Source organism: Xiphias gladius, chromosome 15, assembly GCF_016859285.1.
Source record: "Xiphias gladius isolate SHS-SW01 ecotype Sanya breed wild chromosome 15, ASM1685928v1, whole genome shotgun sequence".
Lineage (NCBI taxonomy): Eukaryota > Metazoa > Chordata > Actinopteri > Istiophoriformes > Xiphiidae > Xiphias > Xiphias gladius.
In genome coordinates this window covers 99,626-120,130 of record NC_053414.1, presented here as the reverse complement: position 1 = coordinate 120,130, position 20,505 = coordinate 99,626, and the positions used below count along the sequence as shown (strand labels likewise).

At 40.6% G+C, this 20,505-nt stretch overlaps 2 protein-coding genes across 3 annotated transcripts in view; both read left to right on the top strand.

Moving 5' to 3' along the window:
* LOC120800122 (immunoglobulin lambda-1 light chain-like) overlaps positions 1 to 15,121 on the top strand; it is a 29,505-nt gene extending 14,384 nt beyond the window's left edge. For both annotated transcript variants that reach the window (XM_040145971.1, XM_040145970.1), the window contains exon 4: positions 14,823 to 15,121. The gene's annotated coding sequence lies outside the window, so the exon portion shown is untranslated. The remainder of the gene's footprint in view (positions 1 to 14,822) is intronic.
* On the top strand, positions 2,516 to 14,823 carry LOC120800124 (immunoglobulin lambda-1 light chain-like). The gene is made up of 6 exons (XM_040145973.1): positions 2,516 to 2,754; positions 2,843 to 3,169; positions 11,739 to 11,786; positions 13,495 to 13,803; positions 13,938 to 14,012; positions 14,627 to 14,823. Exons 1-6 carry the CDS (start codon positions 2,712 to 2,714, stop codon positions 14,785 to 14,787), a joined length of 963 nt encoding a protein of 320 aa, XP_040001907.1. The 5' UTR covers positions 2,516 to 2,711; the 3' UTR covers positions 14,788 to 14,823.
* Positions 15,122 to 20,505: the final 5,384 nt, after the last annotated feature.

The window sequence follows — 20,505 nt, the reverse complement described above, 5'->3', positions numbered from 1 at the left end:
TAAATCTTCAAATGTCTGCTGTAGAAAAGATGAAGGTTGCTGTCGTCCTGCAGAGGGGATTCATTTATTATTTCAACTCTGTGCCTTTGTCTTAGTATCATTATTTTCATCTTTTTTTCTCAGTGATTATTTTTCCCAGACTTCTATGTTTCTCTGAACCGATTGAGTGAAAAGTTTCCTCGTCTTGATTTTAATCCGACAGCAGATAAAAAATCTGGGTCACCATGATGCAGAAATACAAACCAACCTCCATGTTCCCCCAGACACATTCAGGTTGGTGGTGATTTTAGTAACACACTGTTATGTGTTGTTTAACAGCTGTGATGGAAATACAAGACTCCAAATCCACAGAGCTCCTCAGCTGTGATTTGAACCCTCAAAGTTCCCCTATAATTGATTCAGTTCAATAACTGGAATCATTTAAAGTCTATGACCTTGAATTCTCTTCCCAGTCTGTCTCATAGTGTCATAACTTTTGTGTGTGGTGTTTTTCTTCGTGATGTTTCCACTGAGTGAAATATTCAAGCAGAGACTCCATCAAATGTTCTGCTGCATCATTTTATTCACTTTTCCCCGAAATTCAGTCTGACATGTTTGGTGTCTTTGGAAACTCTGGGATCTGCACTCGCCTTTAAAATAAAGTTGGGCTTCGAATGACGAGTTTGTAAAGACAAAGCCTCCAACACTTGCTACTGTACTGACATTTGTAATTCTGCAGGAAATGTGCAGGTTCTGCTGCTTTAGAGAACACAGAGATAACAGTTGTTACACAGCAAGACTTTCCTTCTTCTTTTATCGTCTGAACAGTTACACCTGTGTGATTGTATCAATATCAATCAGTCAAACACGTTTACACTCTGAACGCAGGGATGGAAGAAGTACTCAGATCCTTTCCTCAAGTAAAAGTACCCAGCTTCATGTAGGTAAAGTATCAGTGGTGTGACGAGCCTCTCTGGGCAGGCCTCTCCCTGCAGGAGCCTGGTTCGGGGGAGTTGGGTCGTCAGGGGGACTCAGCTCACCTGGTTCTGGCTTCACTGTATAAGCTGGTGGCAGTCAGCCAGTCCTGCTACTTTCACAGCTCCACACACCTGATCAATCACTGCAAAAAAGGGCTGAAATCGTTAAACTGTGTCAGACGCAGCCCCGTCAGGTGGTCTGACAGTGGAAATGTGGGTTCAGATGCTGCTTCTGATTGTTTGGGTTGCTGTCATGGCATTTGTTGGCAATGAGAAAATAGAGAGAGTCAGCGGACTTCTCCTTTAATCAAAGTGAAACGCAGCAAACCTGGGGCAGGTATTATTCCAGTGGAGGAATATGGATGGGTTTGTGGGTAAATGGTTGGGGGAATGTGTGTGAGTTGGGGGCTGAATAGGGGCCCACGGTTCCCTGTTGCCCTCCTGTATGTTCTGCTGATGCTGCTGGAAACAGAGGTGACTGCGGCTTTTTGGCTCTTCCACATGCAGCCGCCTGCTCTCCTCCACCTTCCAGGTGAAGTCAAGTCCACCTCAAAGGAGCCGTCTGGATCTCTCTGTACTTCCAGTGAGTCACCACATGATGGTTCTTCATTTCAGCCACAGGCGGCAACAAAATCCTCACTTTGGTCAAACGTCTCCATCACAGTTTCAGCGTCGCTCCTCGTTCTGTCAAAGCCGTCACACAAACACAGTGGAAGGACTCGCTGACTGATGTGACACCTGTCTAAGACTGTGGAGAGATTATTTTCACCGTTTCACCAAAACACAGAGTTGGTCTTCTACCAGTTCTTCGTGGTGAAAGTGATCAAACTGATCAGAGGCAGAGATACTGTCTGGGATGTACTGTGATGAAAGAAGCTCAGCGACACACACAAGGCACCAGACATCCTACTTAATATCATTAACATAAATACAAATATTGTTTAAAATAGCTTAACTACTCCTTAAAGCTATTCACACACTTCTTAAAGGAACAGTCTGTCATTTTATCTGCTTGGGGTTGACTGTGTTTTTCCATTTAAAAAAGGTTTGAGAATAAATAAGAGATTAAGCTGCTGTTTGAGTTCTTTTAAATTAAAATATAAATACAAACCAAAAACAACTCAAATGAAATTCACAAAGTTTGTTTTGTGTCAGAGTAAATTTAAAACGAACTTCAGTTCAAACATTCAGATTTTAGCAAAAACGACCAGATTGAAACCAAAATATTCAGATTGTACACGAGTCTCAAACTCTGTCAAAAAATCGGTTCTACCAAAAACCAGATTAGGCTAAAATGACTTACACTGTAAGAAAACAGTGACAGAGGACACCAAATCTTTACAATAGGCCTTTTTCACTGCAGACACTTTGACATATCACAGTTGTAAATGATAAAATAAATGAGGGCTGAATTCCATTTAGCTGCTTCACTTTCAGGTCCTGGTGTGGTTCCTGGTGACTCACTGTCCCACTGTCCTGGTTTACCGGGACACTTGAATAGAACAGAGCCGTCGTTAATGTCATTAACGACACCTGTGCTTTTCCTGCTGTGACAAGTCAAAATGTCTGCAGTGAAAAAGGTCTTTCGTCAGAGAGCAGCCTCTTCTGTGGGCCGTGGGGGCTGATGGGAGGTTTGAGGACCTGTCAGAAACCACGTGGCCCCGGTCTGATCTCACAGCTCGTCCTTGTTTGGCCTCGGCTGCGTCAGAGCGCCACTTCTCCCCAGGTTCACCAGAGGAAACACCACTGCACAAAATGCTTTTCCTCCCAGCTGCTGCTCTGTGCTGTCTGTGTTCAGGTGAGTGTTTCCAACCAACTGGGAGCCAACAAACTCAACCTTTAACAAACACTGTCACACGAACCTTCATCTGTCTGTTTCTCTACAGCGCTGGTTGCCATGGCAGAAGAGCTGATCCAGGACCAGTTATCATTGACCAGTAAAGTTGGTGACACAGTCTCCTTCAGCTGTGGAGGAACTCACCAGTGTAGCTATAATTATATATTCTGGTACCAGAAGAAAGACACAGAAACATTCACATTGATTCTGCGTTTTGAGAAGAGCAATGGCAAAATATATTCAGGTTACAATCATCCTCAGAAAGATGATTTCACAGCTGAGAATAAACAGAACGGCTGTGAGTTGAAGATAGAGAAAGTTGAACCCTCTCATTCAGCCACCTACTACTGCGCCTGCTGGAAATCTGGCTCCCACAGTGAGAAATGATCCCTGCAGCCTGAACAAAAACCTACAGATGAACAGATGTCAAACAGTGTTTGTGACAGGAAGAGAGCAGCAAACCACAGCCCAGGTTCACTTATTTCACCTCCAGCTCCAAGGACACAAAGACAAGTCTGATGAGGCTCCAAGCCAAAGCCTGAGATACAGATTAACAGGAGTCTACGGCCACGCAGCAGCTCTGTGAGGCCGTACTTACACACAGTGTTGCTTTGAGCCAAATGCTAACATGGCCGGTGTTTAGCCGGTATGATGTTGACCATGTTCACCGTGTCAGTTTATATAGGAAATGTTAGCATGCTAACACGTGCTAATAATCACTAAAAACAAAGTGAAGTTGAGGCTGATGGGAACGTCGTTAGTTCTGCAGGTGTTTGCTCATAAACTAAAGTATTGGACAAATTCAAATGTTGACCTCATGATGGCGCTGTGTTAAAACTTAAGACAACCAAAGTAGGGATTAATGTATTTCCCAAAAATCAGATATATTCTTTCCCCGGAGAAGAATCTCTCTCTCTCTCTCTCTCTCGGGAAACCTTGGAAATTGAGTTGTTTTAAAGGTGTAACATCCGCTAGCATCAAAACGCTTTAGCCATAGTCAAACACCACTAAATGCAACAAGGAGAAATATGGATAAATCTGCGAGTTCAATACCTGAGAGCTTTAGTGTATTTTTTGGTATTAATATAATTAATACAATGAATTATGTTAAGGCAAAAAAAACACCATTAATGTTAATAGACATTAGAATGAACACAACATAAAGTTCACATGCAGCTTGAACTTCATTATACCTGTGAGGAGGAATATGAAATACCAGGTGATTTGCCTGTGATGTGTCTGCTGAGAACAACCTCACGGAGGTGATATGTGACACATTTTCAATGTATAAAAGACAAATTCGTTGAAGCAAGTAGTTTTTGTCATTTGAAAGTAAGTTTTCAAAATCTATTGAGCTGAGACAGATTCCATTTTCTCCTAGTGTTCAAACCAGGTTCAGATTCACGCTCATGAATCTTTTTGTTCTAAGAGGAAGTGCAATCAGTGTCACGAACAAGCTCAACTTCGTGACGAACAAGGGAGACCACACCAAGAATCAAGGATCAAAGTAACACATTTATTTCACTAATATTAGACAATCCACGAAATTTACTGGGAGATATGCGAGTCCATTGTATCAGTAGTGAGATGAGTGCTTGAACGTGTGAACGTCTGGTGCAGGCAAAGGATAAAGTAAAATAGTAATGAAAACCCAAACTACTGTCTGCTGGGAGGAGAGAGAAAGAACTGTCATATCCAGCCCTCTTATATAAAGGTAGCAATCAGGAGGAGTTGTTTCAGGTGTAGCTCATCCGTCTGGACGCACCTCTGCCACTCTGCCTGCATCCTACAAGAACAGGAAAAACACACACACGAGAAGCCCCAAACAGAGTGGGAGGGGGCATCACACCCCCTGCATAAAAACGGAGCCCCGCCAGGTTCTCCGCCACAACATCACAAAAAGGTCCAATGTTAAATACTACAATTTCTTCAAATATGGGCAATGTTTAGCTACAGTTATGCACTGTGCATCTACAAGACGCGGGAAAGGGCAGCCGCCGTTACATTTTCAGCACCTTTAATATGGCAGATATCCAAACGACATGGCTCCAAAAATAATGTCCATCTCATTAAGAGTTGATGAGGATTTTGTAAAGAAAACAAGAAAGTAAGAGGATTATGGTCTGTGTACACTACGAGAGGAGTCCCAGAACCAACAGTCACCTCAAAATGCTGTAATCCCCAAATTAATGCCAGGGCCTCCTTCTCAACAACAGAATAGTTCAACTGATAGGAACTGAATCTTCAGAAGCACACTGGACCTTGGCTGACTAAACAAGCTTGACCTTAGACTTCAAAAGGTCAGTGAGGGGCGCCACAACTGAAGAGAAGTTCTTACAAAAACTTTTATAATAGCCCACCATGCCAGGAAAACTCCTTTTTTACTTACAAAGGATTGAAAATTCTTGACTGATTCCACTTTGGCCTTAACGGGACGAACCTCCCCCACTAGTCACTTTCTTTAAGTAGGTAACTCTAGCTCGAGCAAATTCACCGTTAACTGTGCCCGGACCAACCTGTCAAACAGTGCACGAATCCTCTGTAGATGTTTGTCCCATGTGTCACTGAAGTTGACAAATTCATCAAGATACACATGCACAACCCCACAGATCTGCCACCACACGGTTCATCGGCCGCTGGAATGTGGCCGTGGCATTACGTAAACCAAAAGGCATCACCCTATAAGAATACAAACGGGTAGGAGTTATAAACGCACTTATCTCCTGGGCCCGTGGAGACAGTGTCACCGGCCAGTATCCTTTAAGTAGATCAAATTTGCTCACAAATTTAGCTGAGCCTACTTGGTTGACGCAATCCTCCATGCGTGGCAAAGAGAGCAGATCTGGTTTTGTGACACTGTTAACCTTGCTGAAGTCAGTGCATGGCCGAAAAGTGGAATCAGGTTTTTTCACCAGTAAACATGGAGATGCCCAGCTAGAAATGGAAGGTTCCGCTATTTTAATATCTAGCATATATTGAACCTCTTTATCCAATTGTGCCCTCTTATCTGGCGAAACGCGATAAAAGCGTTGCTTAATTGGTTGAGCATCAACAACATCTATGTCATGTTCATTAAGATGTGATTGTGACGGAGCATCTGAAAATAGTGCTGGGTAGCTATTATAAGTGAAACCAGTTCATTGCGCTCAACCTCATCTAAATGCCCAAGCACTACCGGCAAAGACTTTAATGCCTCTGAGTTGTTTAAACTTACTTGCAACACACCATCTGTAGGCCATTCCCCCGACCCATTAACTAGCCCCACCAGCAAAGACACCTCTGTACTTACACAAAGTCCAGGTTTTACACATGGCACCTGATTAGAGCCAGGGAACAACTACTCACGGGCATAAGAATGCTTCATCAAATTGACGTGACACAATCTAGATTTTCCTTTAGGCAATGAGATCAAATAATTCTGTTCAGAGACAGGAATCCGGTGCTCACCTGGACTAACTCTCTCACAGCCAACAGCAACCAAGGCAGGCCCTCCCCCCAGTAGTGATCAAGCTTTGTGAAGAAGGCACACGAGTGAATTCAAGGTTTTAAAGAAAACGCTCTAAAGCACCTTGACTTTGGGGATGATAAGCGACGCCTGGTTGTGTTTAATCTGAAGCTGCTGAAAAACCTGTGAAAACAGATGAGAGCGAAAATTGGAACTTTGGTGAGTTTCTATGACTTTGGGAATGCCAAACACAGAAATGAACTGAGACAGTGCCTTCAACACACACTTGGCTGTAATAGAACGCAATGAGTAGGCTACTGGATAGCGGGTAGCCTGCCACATCACATTCACTGTCAACAAATATTGACTACCGCCTTTGGGGGAGGCAGCGTACCCACACAGTCCATGAGTAAATGCTCAAATGGCTGATCCAAAGCTTGAATTGGACACAGCGGAGCCGGACTTATGGACGGATTTGGCTTATCCATCAGCTGGCAAGTGTGGCAAGTTTTATGAACGCAGATACATCCCTTTTCAACCAGGACCAAAAGAAATGACGCAAGATGCGATGGTATGTTTTTTTTAAAAACCCATTTGACCCACTACATGATCATGGGAAGCTTTCATCACCGCTTCTCTAAATTTAGCAGGCACCACAATTTGCTCAGTTGGTTTTCCTACAAAACTGCGTTCCTGAGACATCCTGAGACAAGACATCATTATGCACAAAATACCCCTGAGCAGCAGTTTCCATGTCCCCCTCAGGAGACACCAGCTCAAAAAGGGCCTTCAGCGAGTGATCAGACTTTTGTTCCTGAGCTACCTCACTATGAGAAATGGCCTTGAGAGGCACAGGTATGACTACAACTTTTTCCAGAGCAGCCTCATCGTTTCTGCGAACCATAGCTCGAGTTCTTACGCAAGCTGGGAACAACTCCGCCTCAGGGACAGACTCTGCTGTTTTAACCACCTCTGACTTTGAGGGCAGCGATACTGTAATGCGGGTAACCACATTAGGGGGCGGAGCATCGGCCCAGACTTTACATCCTACCGGGTAATTCCCCAAAATCATCTCGACCTCCTCCACAGGCAATGCCGGACACACCCCAACTGCTACCTATCTGGTGACCGAACCGCAGACTAGCTCCAGTTTATGCACTGGTACTGGAATAATAGTCATACCCATACCCCGCATCGTGTAGCCTACCAGGGTCTCTCAAAATTTTAACTGCAAGTTACTTCTTTCCAGGCAGGGACACATGACCATCTGAAAGAAACGCTGAATAATCCCCTTTACTTTCAGGCACACAAGCAGGGGAACCGGGGGAATCAGAATGACCCACTGTTTGTAGTGCCAGCTGGGCAGAAGAAACGAAAGGGGCAGCCAAAGCAGCAGATTTTACTTGTGCATTACCTGAAAACTTTGCTTTCGCTCTAAGAGCAGGACATTCATTTTTCCAGTGCCCTTACATTGGCAATAATTACAAGTTCTACCGGAATCATTTCTCTTCCAAGTACTGTGTTTAGGTCCATAAGAACTGGACTCCCCATATGACATAAAAGATTTACCCATGCGTGCTGAAAAACTACTCTGCTGCACATTAGCCAGGTTAAACGATTTCGCCAAATGTATGTTTATGAGTCAGAATTTACTCATCGGCCAAAACGGCTGCTTCTTGGGGCCTTTTAACTTTTCGGTCATTTATGTAAGTAGCAATATTATCTGACACGCAGTTTTACAGTTGCTCAAGTGCTACTAAATCACACAGTTATTGAAAAGTTTTAACCTCTGATGCAGAACACCAGCAAATAAGCTGTACAACCAAATCTCTCACAAATTCGGTCTGGTGTTCCTTCTTTCTCAAATTCCTGAAACGTTGCCGATAGGCCTCAGGAACAAACTCTTACACCCGCAACACTGCAGACTTAAAACTACCATATCTTTTTACTCCCTACCACCATCAAAGACGCATGGGCCTCCTGTGCCTTACCTGTGAGGACGCATTACAACAATAAGCTGCGATGCTCATCAAACCAGTCACGGGACTCTGCCACCCGCTCAAACAAAGAAAACAACAGGTCAGGATCTTTTTCTGTGAACTTGGGAAGCAATTTCAGGTTAGTTCCAATATCAAATCCACTTTTTTCCTGAACAGCACCCCCACCAAACAGCTTTCCCTCTATTATCAGCTTCATTTTATAGTGTTCCAATTCTAATTTTGCCTTCTCATTTTTTGTTTCATCACTTCCACTTCCAATTGTTTATACTGTAACATTTTGTCCTGTTCTAATTCAATCATTAACTGCTTTTCAAATGTTAAAGCATCATGGGTCACTGTAGGTGGAGCCCATCATGTTTACCCACAACTTCAGACAAAATCTCATCATCAACCAGTTTATTTTTCAGAAAAGCTTTTAAAAATTTTCTTTCAAACGTTTATCAGTCACCTCAATATCAAAGTGCTCAGCAATCTTTAATAATTGGTCCTTCTTACACTGATCCAATAACTCCACTGAAGGAGTCTGAATAAATCTCAAAAGAGACCATATTCATAGTCATACCTTCAAATAGAGGACAAAGAGTGTAACAGGTGCACCTCAACAAAAATATTTTGTTACTATCAGCTTATTTGGTTTACAATTAATGAATATTTTTTCCCAGTTTCCCGCTATTAAAATAGGTTGGAAGTGGATTCCAGGGAATCTCTTTTCCTGGGATTAAACACTACACCAAAGTTATGACAATTCATCAAGAATTCATTGGGCAACAAAACAATGGACTTTATCACAGGATATAGCTGTTCGTGTCCCATCTCCAACAGAGAGTCGCTTTTGATTTGTTTTAAAGAATCACAACGATGTTTCCCTGACCTTAAGGTTATTATAGCTTTATCCATGACGACAAAGCTCATCAAACCTTAACAAAGTGTTTATTTTAACACAAATCATGATCTTTACTTGAACCTGACCAAACATGAACCAAAGTGTTGTCACATCATAAAACCGACAAGTCCTCAAACCTAAATGACCATATGAGTCCTTTGTCCCTAGTCTCTGATACGACCCCTGGGAGTGTTTCATGAATTAGCGCCCCTACGGCGGCAGGAGAGATGCCACAGATCGACTTAAACAGTGTTGTAAAAACAAAGAACTAACCCATTTATGCTGAGACAATGCTATGGTCAAGGTTTGATTAGGTTTAGGTACAAAAACAACTTATTGAGGTTTAGGGAGAGATCATGGTTTGGGTTACAATAAGTAACTCATTAAGGTTACAGGACCTTTGTTGTCATGGTTACAATAATCAACAAGTGGTTAAGGTAATTGAACGCTCATGGTCATGGTTAAGAGAAACAGCATTAATTATCGATTTGAAATGGTAAACAAACAGCAGTGTCCCCTGTTAAAGTCCAATGTGTTGTCAACCCATTCATCCATCCACAATCTCCTCCCTCGTGAAGTTTGTGGAGCTATAACATCGTCACCTGACTTCCTCCTTTAATACCATTATACTTCCTGCAGCCACGAGATGGCTTCATCAGTTGAATGTAAACTTGTGGTTTTGGGATATTTGCCAGAAAAACTGACGGTTTCTCACTCGACTGTAAGATATCACTCAACAATGAAAGGTAAACATGGGTGATAAGCTGTTTGCAGCAACGACATATGGGCTGCTTGTTTATGGGAGGACAGTCTCCATAAAACGGATTTATTTTCCTACAGTGATTTGTAACAGGTTTGGAAGAAACAGACAAATGATGTTGTCCTGCTGATGGTGGCATCTGGTCAGAAAAACTTGCGTGTGTTTGTTGTAGAGAACAGTTACAATCAACAAAAAAGTCACAAAATAGTCACAATGGACGTCACACAAGGCAAGTTGGTTCCACTGACTTTCAGCTGCTACAGTCTGGAACTCAATGGATTAGTCCACTACTTGTCTACCTCCCTGGCTCAAATTCAGCAGATCCCCCACAGCATCCCTCCTGGGGGCAGTATGGTGAGCACCTTCCTCAGCTCAGACGTGAACAGTTTGACCTATGGATAGATAGGAGACTGCCTCTCCCGCTCTACTGTTCCCCAGAGCCTCGCTAGGCCGGTAAGAAAGGAGATGGTGTAAGTGGTTCTGGCTTTTTTGATGGGGACAGAGGAAGGCTGGAGTTTGAAAGGTTTGCAGGCTCCTGGCTCCCTGGAGTAGCATTCAGGTGGTTATAGGCAGGGTTTGGAGGTGGAAACCGCCAGAGCAGGAACTGGAGACACTGCAGGAAGTGGTTGGGTTTGGACAGTGAGTGACTGGATCAGCTCGTTAATGGAGCCCAGGATGCACTCATGGAGGGAAGCCTCATGCAGTCCAATAGCTAGCGATGTGAATTGATGTTCATGGCGACGAATGGCATTGGTCAACTCAGTTCCTGGTCCCAAAGAGCTCGCAGCTGAGGTTTAGTCCATACTGTTCACATTGTACTGTGACGGCTCAGGTTGAGAAGGACTCAATAGAAAGACTCAGGACTTAGAGACATCGGTAAAAGTTCAGAACAGTTCATCTTCATCATGGCTCGTCAAAAAGGAGGAGGCAAGGGAAAAAAGTAGGCGGTGGGCCATGTTCGGTAACAGGCAGGAAGATGAACCAGGCAAAAGGCGAAAGGAGCAGGCAGGAGGCTCAATCTAAGACCAGGCAGGTCGTCAATACCAGGAAAAAACAAGAAAAACAGCCAAAAAAGGCGGGAAAGCTACAGCGTGGAAAGCACAATAGGCAATCTGGCAGGAAAGGAGCGAAAATGGGCCGGTATAAATACTACGACCTGATTAGGGAGTTGGGAACAGGTGAGTAGGTGGAAGGGGAGGAGTCAGGTGGCTGAAAGGCAGGAAAGCCGGGGGGACTGCAGGACAGGAGGTCGTGGCAGGGTCTGAAATGAAATGAGGAGAGTTAGTAATGTGGAAAAATGAATGAATGCATGAATGAACTGTGACAAATCAAACATTTCTTAAATCTACCTCCTTATCTAAGCTTAAGGAGCGAACCACATGACATACTGTTGAGTACGTTTATGTTGTAGAGATGGATTTGAAGTGATCTGCATCATTACACTTGTCTGCAATACATTGTGTATTTTATTGTGTTCTGTGTATTTTTATTATGTATCGTGATTTTAGCTTTGTACTTTTACATGGTATGTTGTATAATGCTTACAAGAGACTGTCACAGTCAAAGACTTGGACAAATTCAAATGTTGACCTGATGGTGGCGAAGTCAAAGGACCAAAGTTACCACAGTTCATCCTGAGGGGAACGTGAACGTCTGAAACTATTTATATGTGAATATTTGTTGAGATATTTGAGCAAAAAAGAGAAGAAAGGAAGAGACAGTCATGTTGATGTGAACATGAGAGAAACACTTGGTGGAGCTGAAACATGATCCTGGTTCATCATTTGGACTCGTTCACCTCAGCTGACACATTCAACAGCAGACAGGTTTTTGTACCAGTCTGTTTCACTGTGAGAGGAAAGTACTACTTCATCTTTGGCTCTGGAACTAAACTGTATGTAAAAGGTAAGAATCTACATTTATTTTCCTTCAGTTGTTTTACTGAAGAAGTTTAAAATGTGTTTTCAGTCAGTTTCTGCTGCTTCAGACTTTACATGTTAGTTTTTTCATAGTTAGTACAAAGTTCCTTATGCAGCCGATCTGAAATGGAAAGGTTGGATAATTTGTGAAAAGATGTTTAAATCTCACTGCACAGCAGAAGGAATTCTTTATTTCTGCTCGAGGTAAAAAGTTCTGATATTGTGAGTGCAATCTGGAATCAGCTGCTGCTGAATGAATCATCAGACGTCTTCTCTCTTCTCTCTCCTGAAATCAATTCATTTTTAGACAAATGACTGTGGAGGATTTTCCTGCTCAGTTGACTTTTTGTACAAAATTTAGAGTTGATCAAAGTGAATTTCAGTGATGAGCAGGATTCTTCACATTCAGTCTAATTCATAAAAGTAAAATGTTTCCTAAACGTTCATTTTGTTCACGGGAAATGATATTTCTAAAGTTTCTGGTGGTAAATACATTAAATGAACACAGTTGTTTTCTGATAATAGATTTATTCTGTATGAAATATTGGGAAAAAAATTGTTTTATATTCAACATTACATAAAAGTTGTATGATGTTAAATGATCAAGAGAGTGTCAATTAAATATAATTAATAGACTGAAAAGACATTTTCTGTTCATGCAGTATATCAGCATGATGATGTACAATATATAAATCTATATTACCAAGGTAAAATTCACAGTAAATACATGTTTCAGGTTAAAACTGTATATTTAATGATTGTAATGTCTCTTTATTTAACGGTGAGTTTGTGTTTTTGTGTAAGATATATTAACAATAAGGTGAAATATATTTGGCATTATCTGAAGAGAAATAGGCTATATGTTATTTTTATTATATTTGTTTTCTGTTGTTTCTATGACTGGAAATATTTTTTGCAAAATGTAGAATTTAAAGTAGCTTTTGTGGTTTAATGTAGAATTTGTTCAAAATTATAAGAGGTTAAATTTTAAGTGTAAATTTTAAGTGTACATTTTCATCATGACATTATGAAAAAATTATTTATTTGACACAAAATGGAATATATACATATGTATATACACATATATGTGTGTGTGTGTGTATGTTTAATGTTTAGAGACATTCTACTTGTGTAGCTACGAGAAAATACAAAAACACGTTCAAACTTCTTTATTTAAAATCAAACATATATGACCAAACTATATCATGGTCAATGTTTCAGGAATAAAATCTTGTGATATTATTCATATTGTGAAATCTGCCGTTAACACTGTTTATCTCACGACTGTCATTGTATGTTAAATAATGCTAAGTGTGTCTTTTTGTAAAAGATATAGTTAAAATATTGAAAACATCCTAATATAATATTATGATGACACATATATTCCGAGCTTATGATTTATAAAAGTGAAACATGAATCTAAAGAATTGAACTGCTGTTGCCATCTTTAACTTCCTTTAGCTTCCTCTTTCTCTGATCGTAGACATAATATACAACCATGATATATAGCACAGTAAATATATGTGGAGGTGAATCCAGTGCATGTGCTGAACTTTGTGCTGTATTGATGAGTAGTTTAGTGACCAGAGTCCATGTAGTTTCCAGGATCAGACTGAATGCAGTGCAGTGCTGGAAGCTGCTGCTGACTGTGTGAATGTGTGTCTGTGCTGCTTGTTGCTGCTGTCAAGCTTCAGATGAGCCGGTAGTGAAGCCTGTGGTGAGCGTGTACCCAGCAGCATCCAGAGCCCACCTGGAGGGGAAGAGCTCCCTGCTGTGTCTGGCCTCAGACATGTCTCCTCCTCTGGTCCAGTTCTCCTGGAAAAGACAGAAGCAGGATGGTCCTCTGGAGGAGCTGCCCCCTGCTGAGGGAGAGCAGCTGGAGCTCACAGGGTCGGATCGCGCCGCCGCCGTCTTGCTGATTCATCAGCCAGAGAACAGCACCTATAAATACCGCTGCTACGTCAGGCACGAGGGGGGCACAGTGGAGGCCCAGACAGAACAAGGTAATGAAGGCTGGGTGACTGTGTTCAGCAGTGATTCAGCTTCACGTGGAGACACTGTCAAAGACAGCAGAGCAGCAGAGGACTGACTGATTTCTCACTGCAACGCCAAACATTTGAATCCTTTTCTGTTTCAGAGGTTCCAGCTCCAGCAGCCTCCTGTCCTCCAGAGAGAGAGCCACCTGCCCTGCCAGCTGTGCAGCAAGCTGACTGTAAGATCCCCTGCTGCCTCGCTGCATGGACAGCTCCAATGTTCTGCTGCAGTTAGGGCTGCATATCAGTCTGTTCACCCTCTGCACATCCCTGAGGGATTTAAACCCACACTCTTCGATTCTGTTAGAGTTTCCAACAGCACAACAAATCCCAGTAACAGAGCCTTCACATCACCATTCTGACTAATAACACGTGTTGGGGGCTCTATACTAAATGTGGGGCTTTGAGGGTCCTAATAACAACTTGAGGGACTATATCTTAAAGTTCCACTAATTAATATTTCTGTATGACGAATGAATCGAATGACTCTGTGTAAGGTGAAAGGTCAGAGATGACTTTTTTCACTAGTTGTGGAGTTCTTCTGCCCCCAAGTGGCTGCAAAAAGAAAATCAATGAATCCAACTTCAAACTCATAATAATCAGATTTTCTTATATTTGCACTTTCCATTTGTTTCTGGAGTTACTTTAATTGTCATAAACACTTAGCAGAACAAGGTAATGAAGTCTTGGTGACTGTGTTCAGCAGTGGTTCAGCTTCATGTGGAGACGCTGTCAAAGACAGCAGAGCAGCAGAGGACTGACTGATTTCTTTTTTCATCCCTTTCTATTTCAGTGGTTCCCCTGGATCCTCTCCAGCGTCAGTGCAGGGTGAAGCTGTTCTGTCTGCTGTACACAGCGCTGATAGTGAAGAGTCTGGTGTACTGCTGTGGACTCTCTCTGATCAGGATCCTCAGAAACAAGGGACCATCCACCAGTGGCACACATGCCGACTGACTGTTTTCTGCTTTTCTGCCTTTTCTCACCATCAGTTCATCTCATCTACTCATTGCTCAGGAGTCAGAAGTGCACAGTCTAGATTCAGTCATCCGAAATACATACACATGTATATTTGCAGTTCCTCAGTGGGAATTCTGTGTTTGAGTGTTATTTTGATACACCTTTTTACAATATTTCCACGTTACATTCTGACTTGTGCGATAATAGAAATTTAAGCTGAATCATTAGCTGCTTGGTAGATTTTGTCTTACTCACAGTATTTTTTTCAATACATTCTGCAGGGTTTAGGTTTGTCAGATGTATTCACTGTAAACGTCTCAATAAACCGAAAAATCAGTGTGTTTGTTCTTTATAATCATCATGTATTTTATTGATTTCAAACAGAAAATGTGCTTCATTGGCAAGTTTGTTGAAATATACAAGTAACTTGACTCTGGTTATAAGTAGCTCTTAATATACTTTCACATAATGTCAAAAACAAACTGACAGGATGATATAAATATAGGCACACAGCTAAAAAAAAAACGCAACGACACTACAAAACATAAGCAAACATAAACATGTAGTTATTTTATGTAAACCAGTGGCTGTGGGTGTACCACCAGGCTCAGTGCTGGGTCCCCTGATCATTTAGGTTGTAAATTAATCATCTTTTATAACTGTGTCATAGTGGACGTCAAACTCTATGCTGATGAAACAATGGTTTACGCCCATGAACAATCAGCAGATGGAGCTGCTTTAAAACTACACTTGTTATAAAAATGATCACACAGCAGCTTGATCAGTCGAGGCTGAAGTTTAAATGTTGGCAAAACGATGGGTTTGTTTATTTTGTTTCAGAAAAACCCAAATACAACTTCAGTTTCACATTTCTATCATTAGAAAAAATGTTTGGTATAGTTACTGATTATGAGTGAACTAAGATTTATATTTATCTAACACGTTACAAGACAGAATCACAAAATAATTCACACAGAAATACACAAGTAACATATGCAATGTAAAAGAAAAACACAGCATGTTGTACAGTAACATATAATGTAGATAACATACAATGGGTCAGTGGGATTGATGAGATGAAGGAATTAACATCTGGTACTGATTGAGATGTACAGACTCCCCTGACAAAAGGTGTTTTTTTAATCAACTGTAACTTACTAAAATAACGAGACCTGAGGTGAACCAACATGGACGCTGTAGTTCTGCTTCGAGAAGAGAACGACAACATGACTTGTTTGTCTCAGTGGTTTGTGGTTGTGTCTCTGTGTGGTGAGTTTTCTTGCTCGGATTAATGACAACAAATGTACTTTTTTTTTTAATTTGCAGGCAGGGACTCGGTGTTGAACATGCTCTCATGGTATCAATTTAAATACTGTGAAATGTAATTTTTCTAAAGGAGAAATTCATGAGAGGATGTAAGATTTCAGAAACACCAACATTTCAGAATGAATCTCTTTTATTAATATTTCATATGAGAAATTACTGATAATTTGATAATAAAATAAGAACATAGTAATGAAAATATGAATTATTATATGCCTAAATCAAAACGTCTTACTTGCTATAATACTGATCCTTTCATTACCTTCAAGTTTTAGTAGTCAAAGAATAATTAATTATTATTAACATCTTATATATACAAAAAACCCCACAGGAAATATTTAGTTTCCTTCTTCCTAAAAACCTGCAGGAGGATATTTGATGTAAATCGGATGTTTATTCATATTCTAATGTAAAGCATTTATTTCTATGTGTTTAAAATTCACAAAAATCTCTGAAAATCATGATTTCAGTTGCGTTCTTAATATTAAAATCTTTTCTACTTTTTAAAAAAATATTTCTACTTTTTGCAAGTGTTCTTCATCTGTGTAGGAGTCAGTCATTATTTATTATTATAATAATGACGTCCACCAACACCTCACAGTTTTATTCTGCATACTCTCATGTTCAGACTTCATTTAGTAATTTGTCTCGTGTAAATGCTCTAAAGGCTGAAAACACAGTTCGATTTAGTGACAGGTAATAAAATGGGACCTTTGCAGACTGAAGGAGCTTTAACTTCTTTTTATTTCATCCAGGTTCATTTCTCAGCTCCGAGGTCAGGATTTGAGCTGGTTCTCTCACAGAGTGAGAACACAGATCCTTCCTGGAATGATTCTTTAACCAGAGTGGATGCTTGTAACTGTCATTGTGTTGTCACAGTGAAAGCCCAGAGCTAACGGCGTGAAGGCTGCAGAGCAGGAACCCACACAGCCCATCTACTGCAGGAAAGGAAGTGTTGATTTTTTATGAGTCCTAATAACCACTGAGAACAGATTCATATCTGCTGCTGTACACACTCATGAACCCCCCCTCCCTCTCTGTAGTTTGTCTCTTAGTGACACTTTTTCCGATGAGCCCTCCACCCACACAGAGTTAAACTGAGCCCAGCGACCCACAGAGACGAACCACCCGGAGGTCTCGCCCTTTGGATTTCTTTTATAGAGATTTGGAGTTTTAGCACTTAAAGGTCGCTTTAAAGTTTTACTGCCAACAAGTTCTCCTACATACCTGACACAGGTTGTTTGTCAGGACCCTCCAGAACTACAAGAATCAGAGTTTTCTGATCTGACGTCTCTAGAATTTGTCATCTAAGCTATCTAAGCTCTGAGGACCGTGGTTATGCAAATTAATTCTTGTTAAGGTTCATAAACCCAAGTAGTGAGGAGGTCTGGGAGCTAAAGTCAGGAACTAAATCAGGAGCTTCAGTGCGTTCATGTTCTGATTTCAGCCAAAAACGTAATGAACCATTCTTATAACCAACCACAACACTGCATAAGTGACATTTCTTATACTGATCAAAGTGATAAATGAGATGAACTGATGAGATTTTAATCTGTTGAATACCGATGAAAACTGAAGGTGTCGCTGTTGTATGACTTTTGCTTCACAGCCAATGCAGACAATGTAAAAAACATCCCAAAAAAAGACAAAATTTAATTTTTTCCACTTTCTCAGTTACTAAAATATATTTAATTGTATCATTTTCAACATGTTTTAAGATGAAGTTTGGAGTGTAAATCGTGTCATAGATGTAACTTTAAAAATTTTAGTCAGCTTTTAACTGAGGTCGTACTGTATAAGTAACTTTATATGTACTTTGAGTAGCTTGTAAATGATGTCATACACGTACTTTTGTATTTATTTATATTAGTTTGTAAATAATATCTTATATTTAACTAAATGTAAAATAAATGATTTCATATGTTTAACTTTATATGGATCTTAAGTAACTTGCCCTGCTGTTTTATTTGTGTGTGTAAGCAACAGTTTCATCAGCATAGAGTTTTACCTTGACACTGACGCATTTGTAAAGATGGTTAATGTTCAAGTTAACTCCCCAGTTAAGCTGTGCGCTTATAATTGTATCTTCCTGTTCATTTGTTCCTGGCACTTTATTAAAGTATACTGAGAGCTATTTACAGCCACAGTCAAATTACTTGTAGGTGTCAGTATATCTGGCCAACATAGTCGATTCTGTTTCTAATTGTTTGATCCAAAATCAAATTTAAATTCATAAAAACAAGGATGTTGATACTAAACAGACAGTGTGATTTTTTTTAATATATATTGAGAATGTTACAGTGATTGAATTTAACAAACTGGCCACACTCTGCAGAAAGTATTAAAAAAAAAACACCTAATGATTCAGCTTAATTTCCTATGAATGTACGAGTCACTATTAAAGTAGATATAGAGTATTACAATAACACTATAGTACACAATTTAAACTTAGTAACTGCAAATATATGTATATGATATATGTATTTATTATTTTTAGACTGACTGTATCTAACCCGTGCATGAAAACATTCCTTCTACTTGAATTTCTCAATAGTGATGGAAGTGATGAATGAGATGAACTCATGGTGAGAAAAGGCAGAAAACAGTCAGTGGGCATGTGTGCCGCTGGTGGATGGTCCCTTGTTTCTGAGGATCCTGATCAGAGAGAGTCCACAGCAGTACACCAGACTCTTCACTATCAGCGCTGTGTACAGCAGACAGAGCAGCTTCACCCTGCACTGAGGCTGGAGAGGATCCAGGGGAACCACTGCAACAGAAAGGGATGAAAAAAGAAATCAGTCAGTCCTCTGCTGCTCTGCTGTCTTTGACAGCGTCTCCACATGAAGCTGAACCACTGCTGAACACAGTCACCAAGCCTTCATTACCTTGTTCTGTCTGGGCCGCCACTGTGCCCCCCTCGTGCCTGACGTAGCAGCGGTATTTATATGTGTAGAAAGCGTCCCGATCTTTTTCAGCAGAACTGGACCAGAGGAGGAGACATGTCTGAGTGACTTTGAAAGAGGGTTCATTGTTGAGGCACGGACAGCAGGAGCTTCAGTCACAAAGACTGATTAACTGGCTCGTGTTTCAATAGGAACAGTGACTAAAGTGACATCTGCATTTAGATCTAGGGGAAGGACATCATTGATTCGTGTGATAATTAAGGAAAAACAAAAGAGCAACTCTTCTGAGAATGAGACCGAGAATGTCAATGCAGGACGTGATCAGACTGTGTCAGCAAGAACAGTCTTTGTGCCGTCACATAGGGAGGGATATTATAGTAGGGTTGCAGTGCATGAACCCTCATTACAAAGATGAATGCATATTTGAGAGTTCAGTGGAAACCATAGACACTGGTCTACAGAGATGTGGACAAAAGTGATATGGTCCGATGAGTCTTGCTTCACCATATTCTCGACTTGTGGGCGAGCGCATGTGTGGCGTACACCAAGAGAACGGTACAGGCCTGAATGCTTTGCCCCTACACTGAGGGGATCCGGAGGCTCTGTTATGCGGTGGGGGGCATTTTGGTAGGTTATGGTTTGGGTCCACTTGTCCAATTAGAGCAAATCAATACACAGTTGTTCTGAGTGATCACCTCCATCCTATGAGGAAACATTCCCATCCTGATGGGAGGGGTATCTTCCTGAATTACAATGCCCCCATCCACGCCAATTATATGTATAATTATATATTTGCCACCATATATTTTTACATATCAAATTTATGACACATTTAAGACTGAAGTGTTGTGGTGCTGTTGAATGTTATTTCTCATATTTTGTCCACCACACCACACACCACAAAGAAGGTAGTTAAAATGTTTATAAGCCCACTGTATGTGTGATACATGTATATGATGTATTATATAATATTTATCATATGAAATATTTACTGTACATCATATCAAATACACATAGAGAGATAGAAATAGTGACATGATTAGCATTTTTTTAACCATTTTCCAAAATATATTTAGTATTTTATATAAATATATTTACGACCAGATATCAATTAAAACATATTGAATTTACTCCTGCTCATCAATGTTCATCTCATTAAATTTCAAGATTTTGTACCAAAAATTCAACTGATCCTCTGAAGCAGGAAAATCCCGCACAATAATTCAAAAGAAAACCAGTCGGAAGTTTGATTAAGCAGCAGGTGTTAATCAAACAAATGGAGCCAAAATATCAGTGACAGGATTCTCTCAGTACTTTTCACATTTTTAAGGTTTTAGGATGCACAGGGAAATTATGACGACTACTAGGCTCTTTTCAGATACTAATCTAGTTTTAAAGTGAGAATGGGTGCATAAATACCTGTCTACTAATTAAAGAAAACTAAATTGTAAAAACTTAAAGCAACAGTTAACAAACTTCCTGGCTGCAT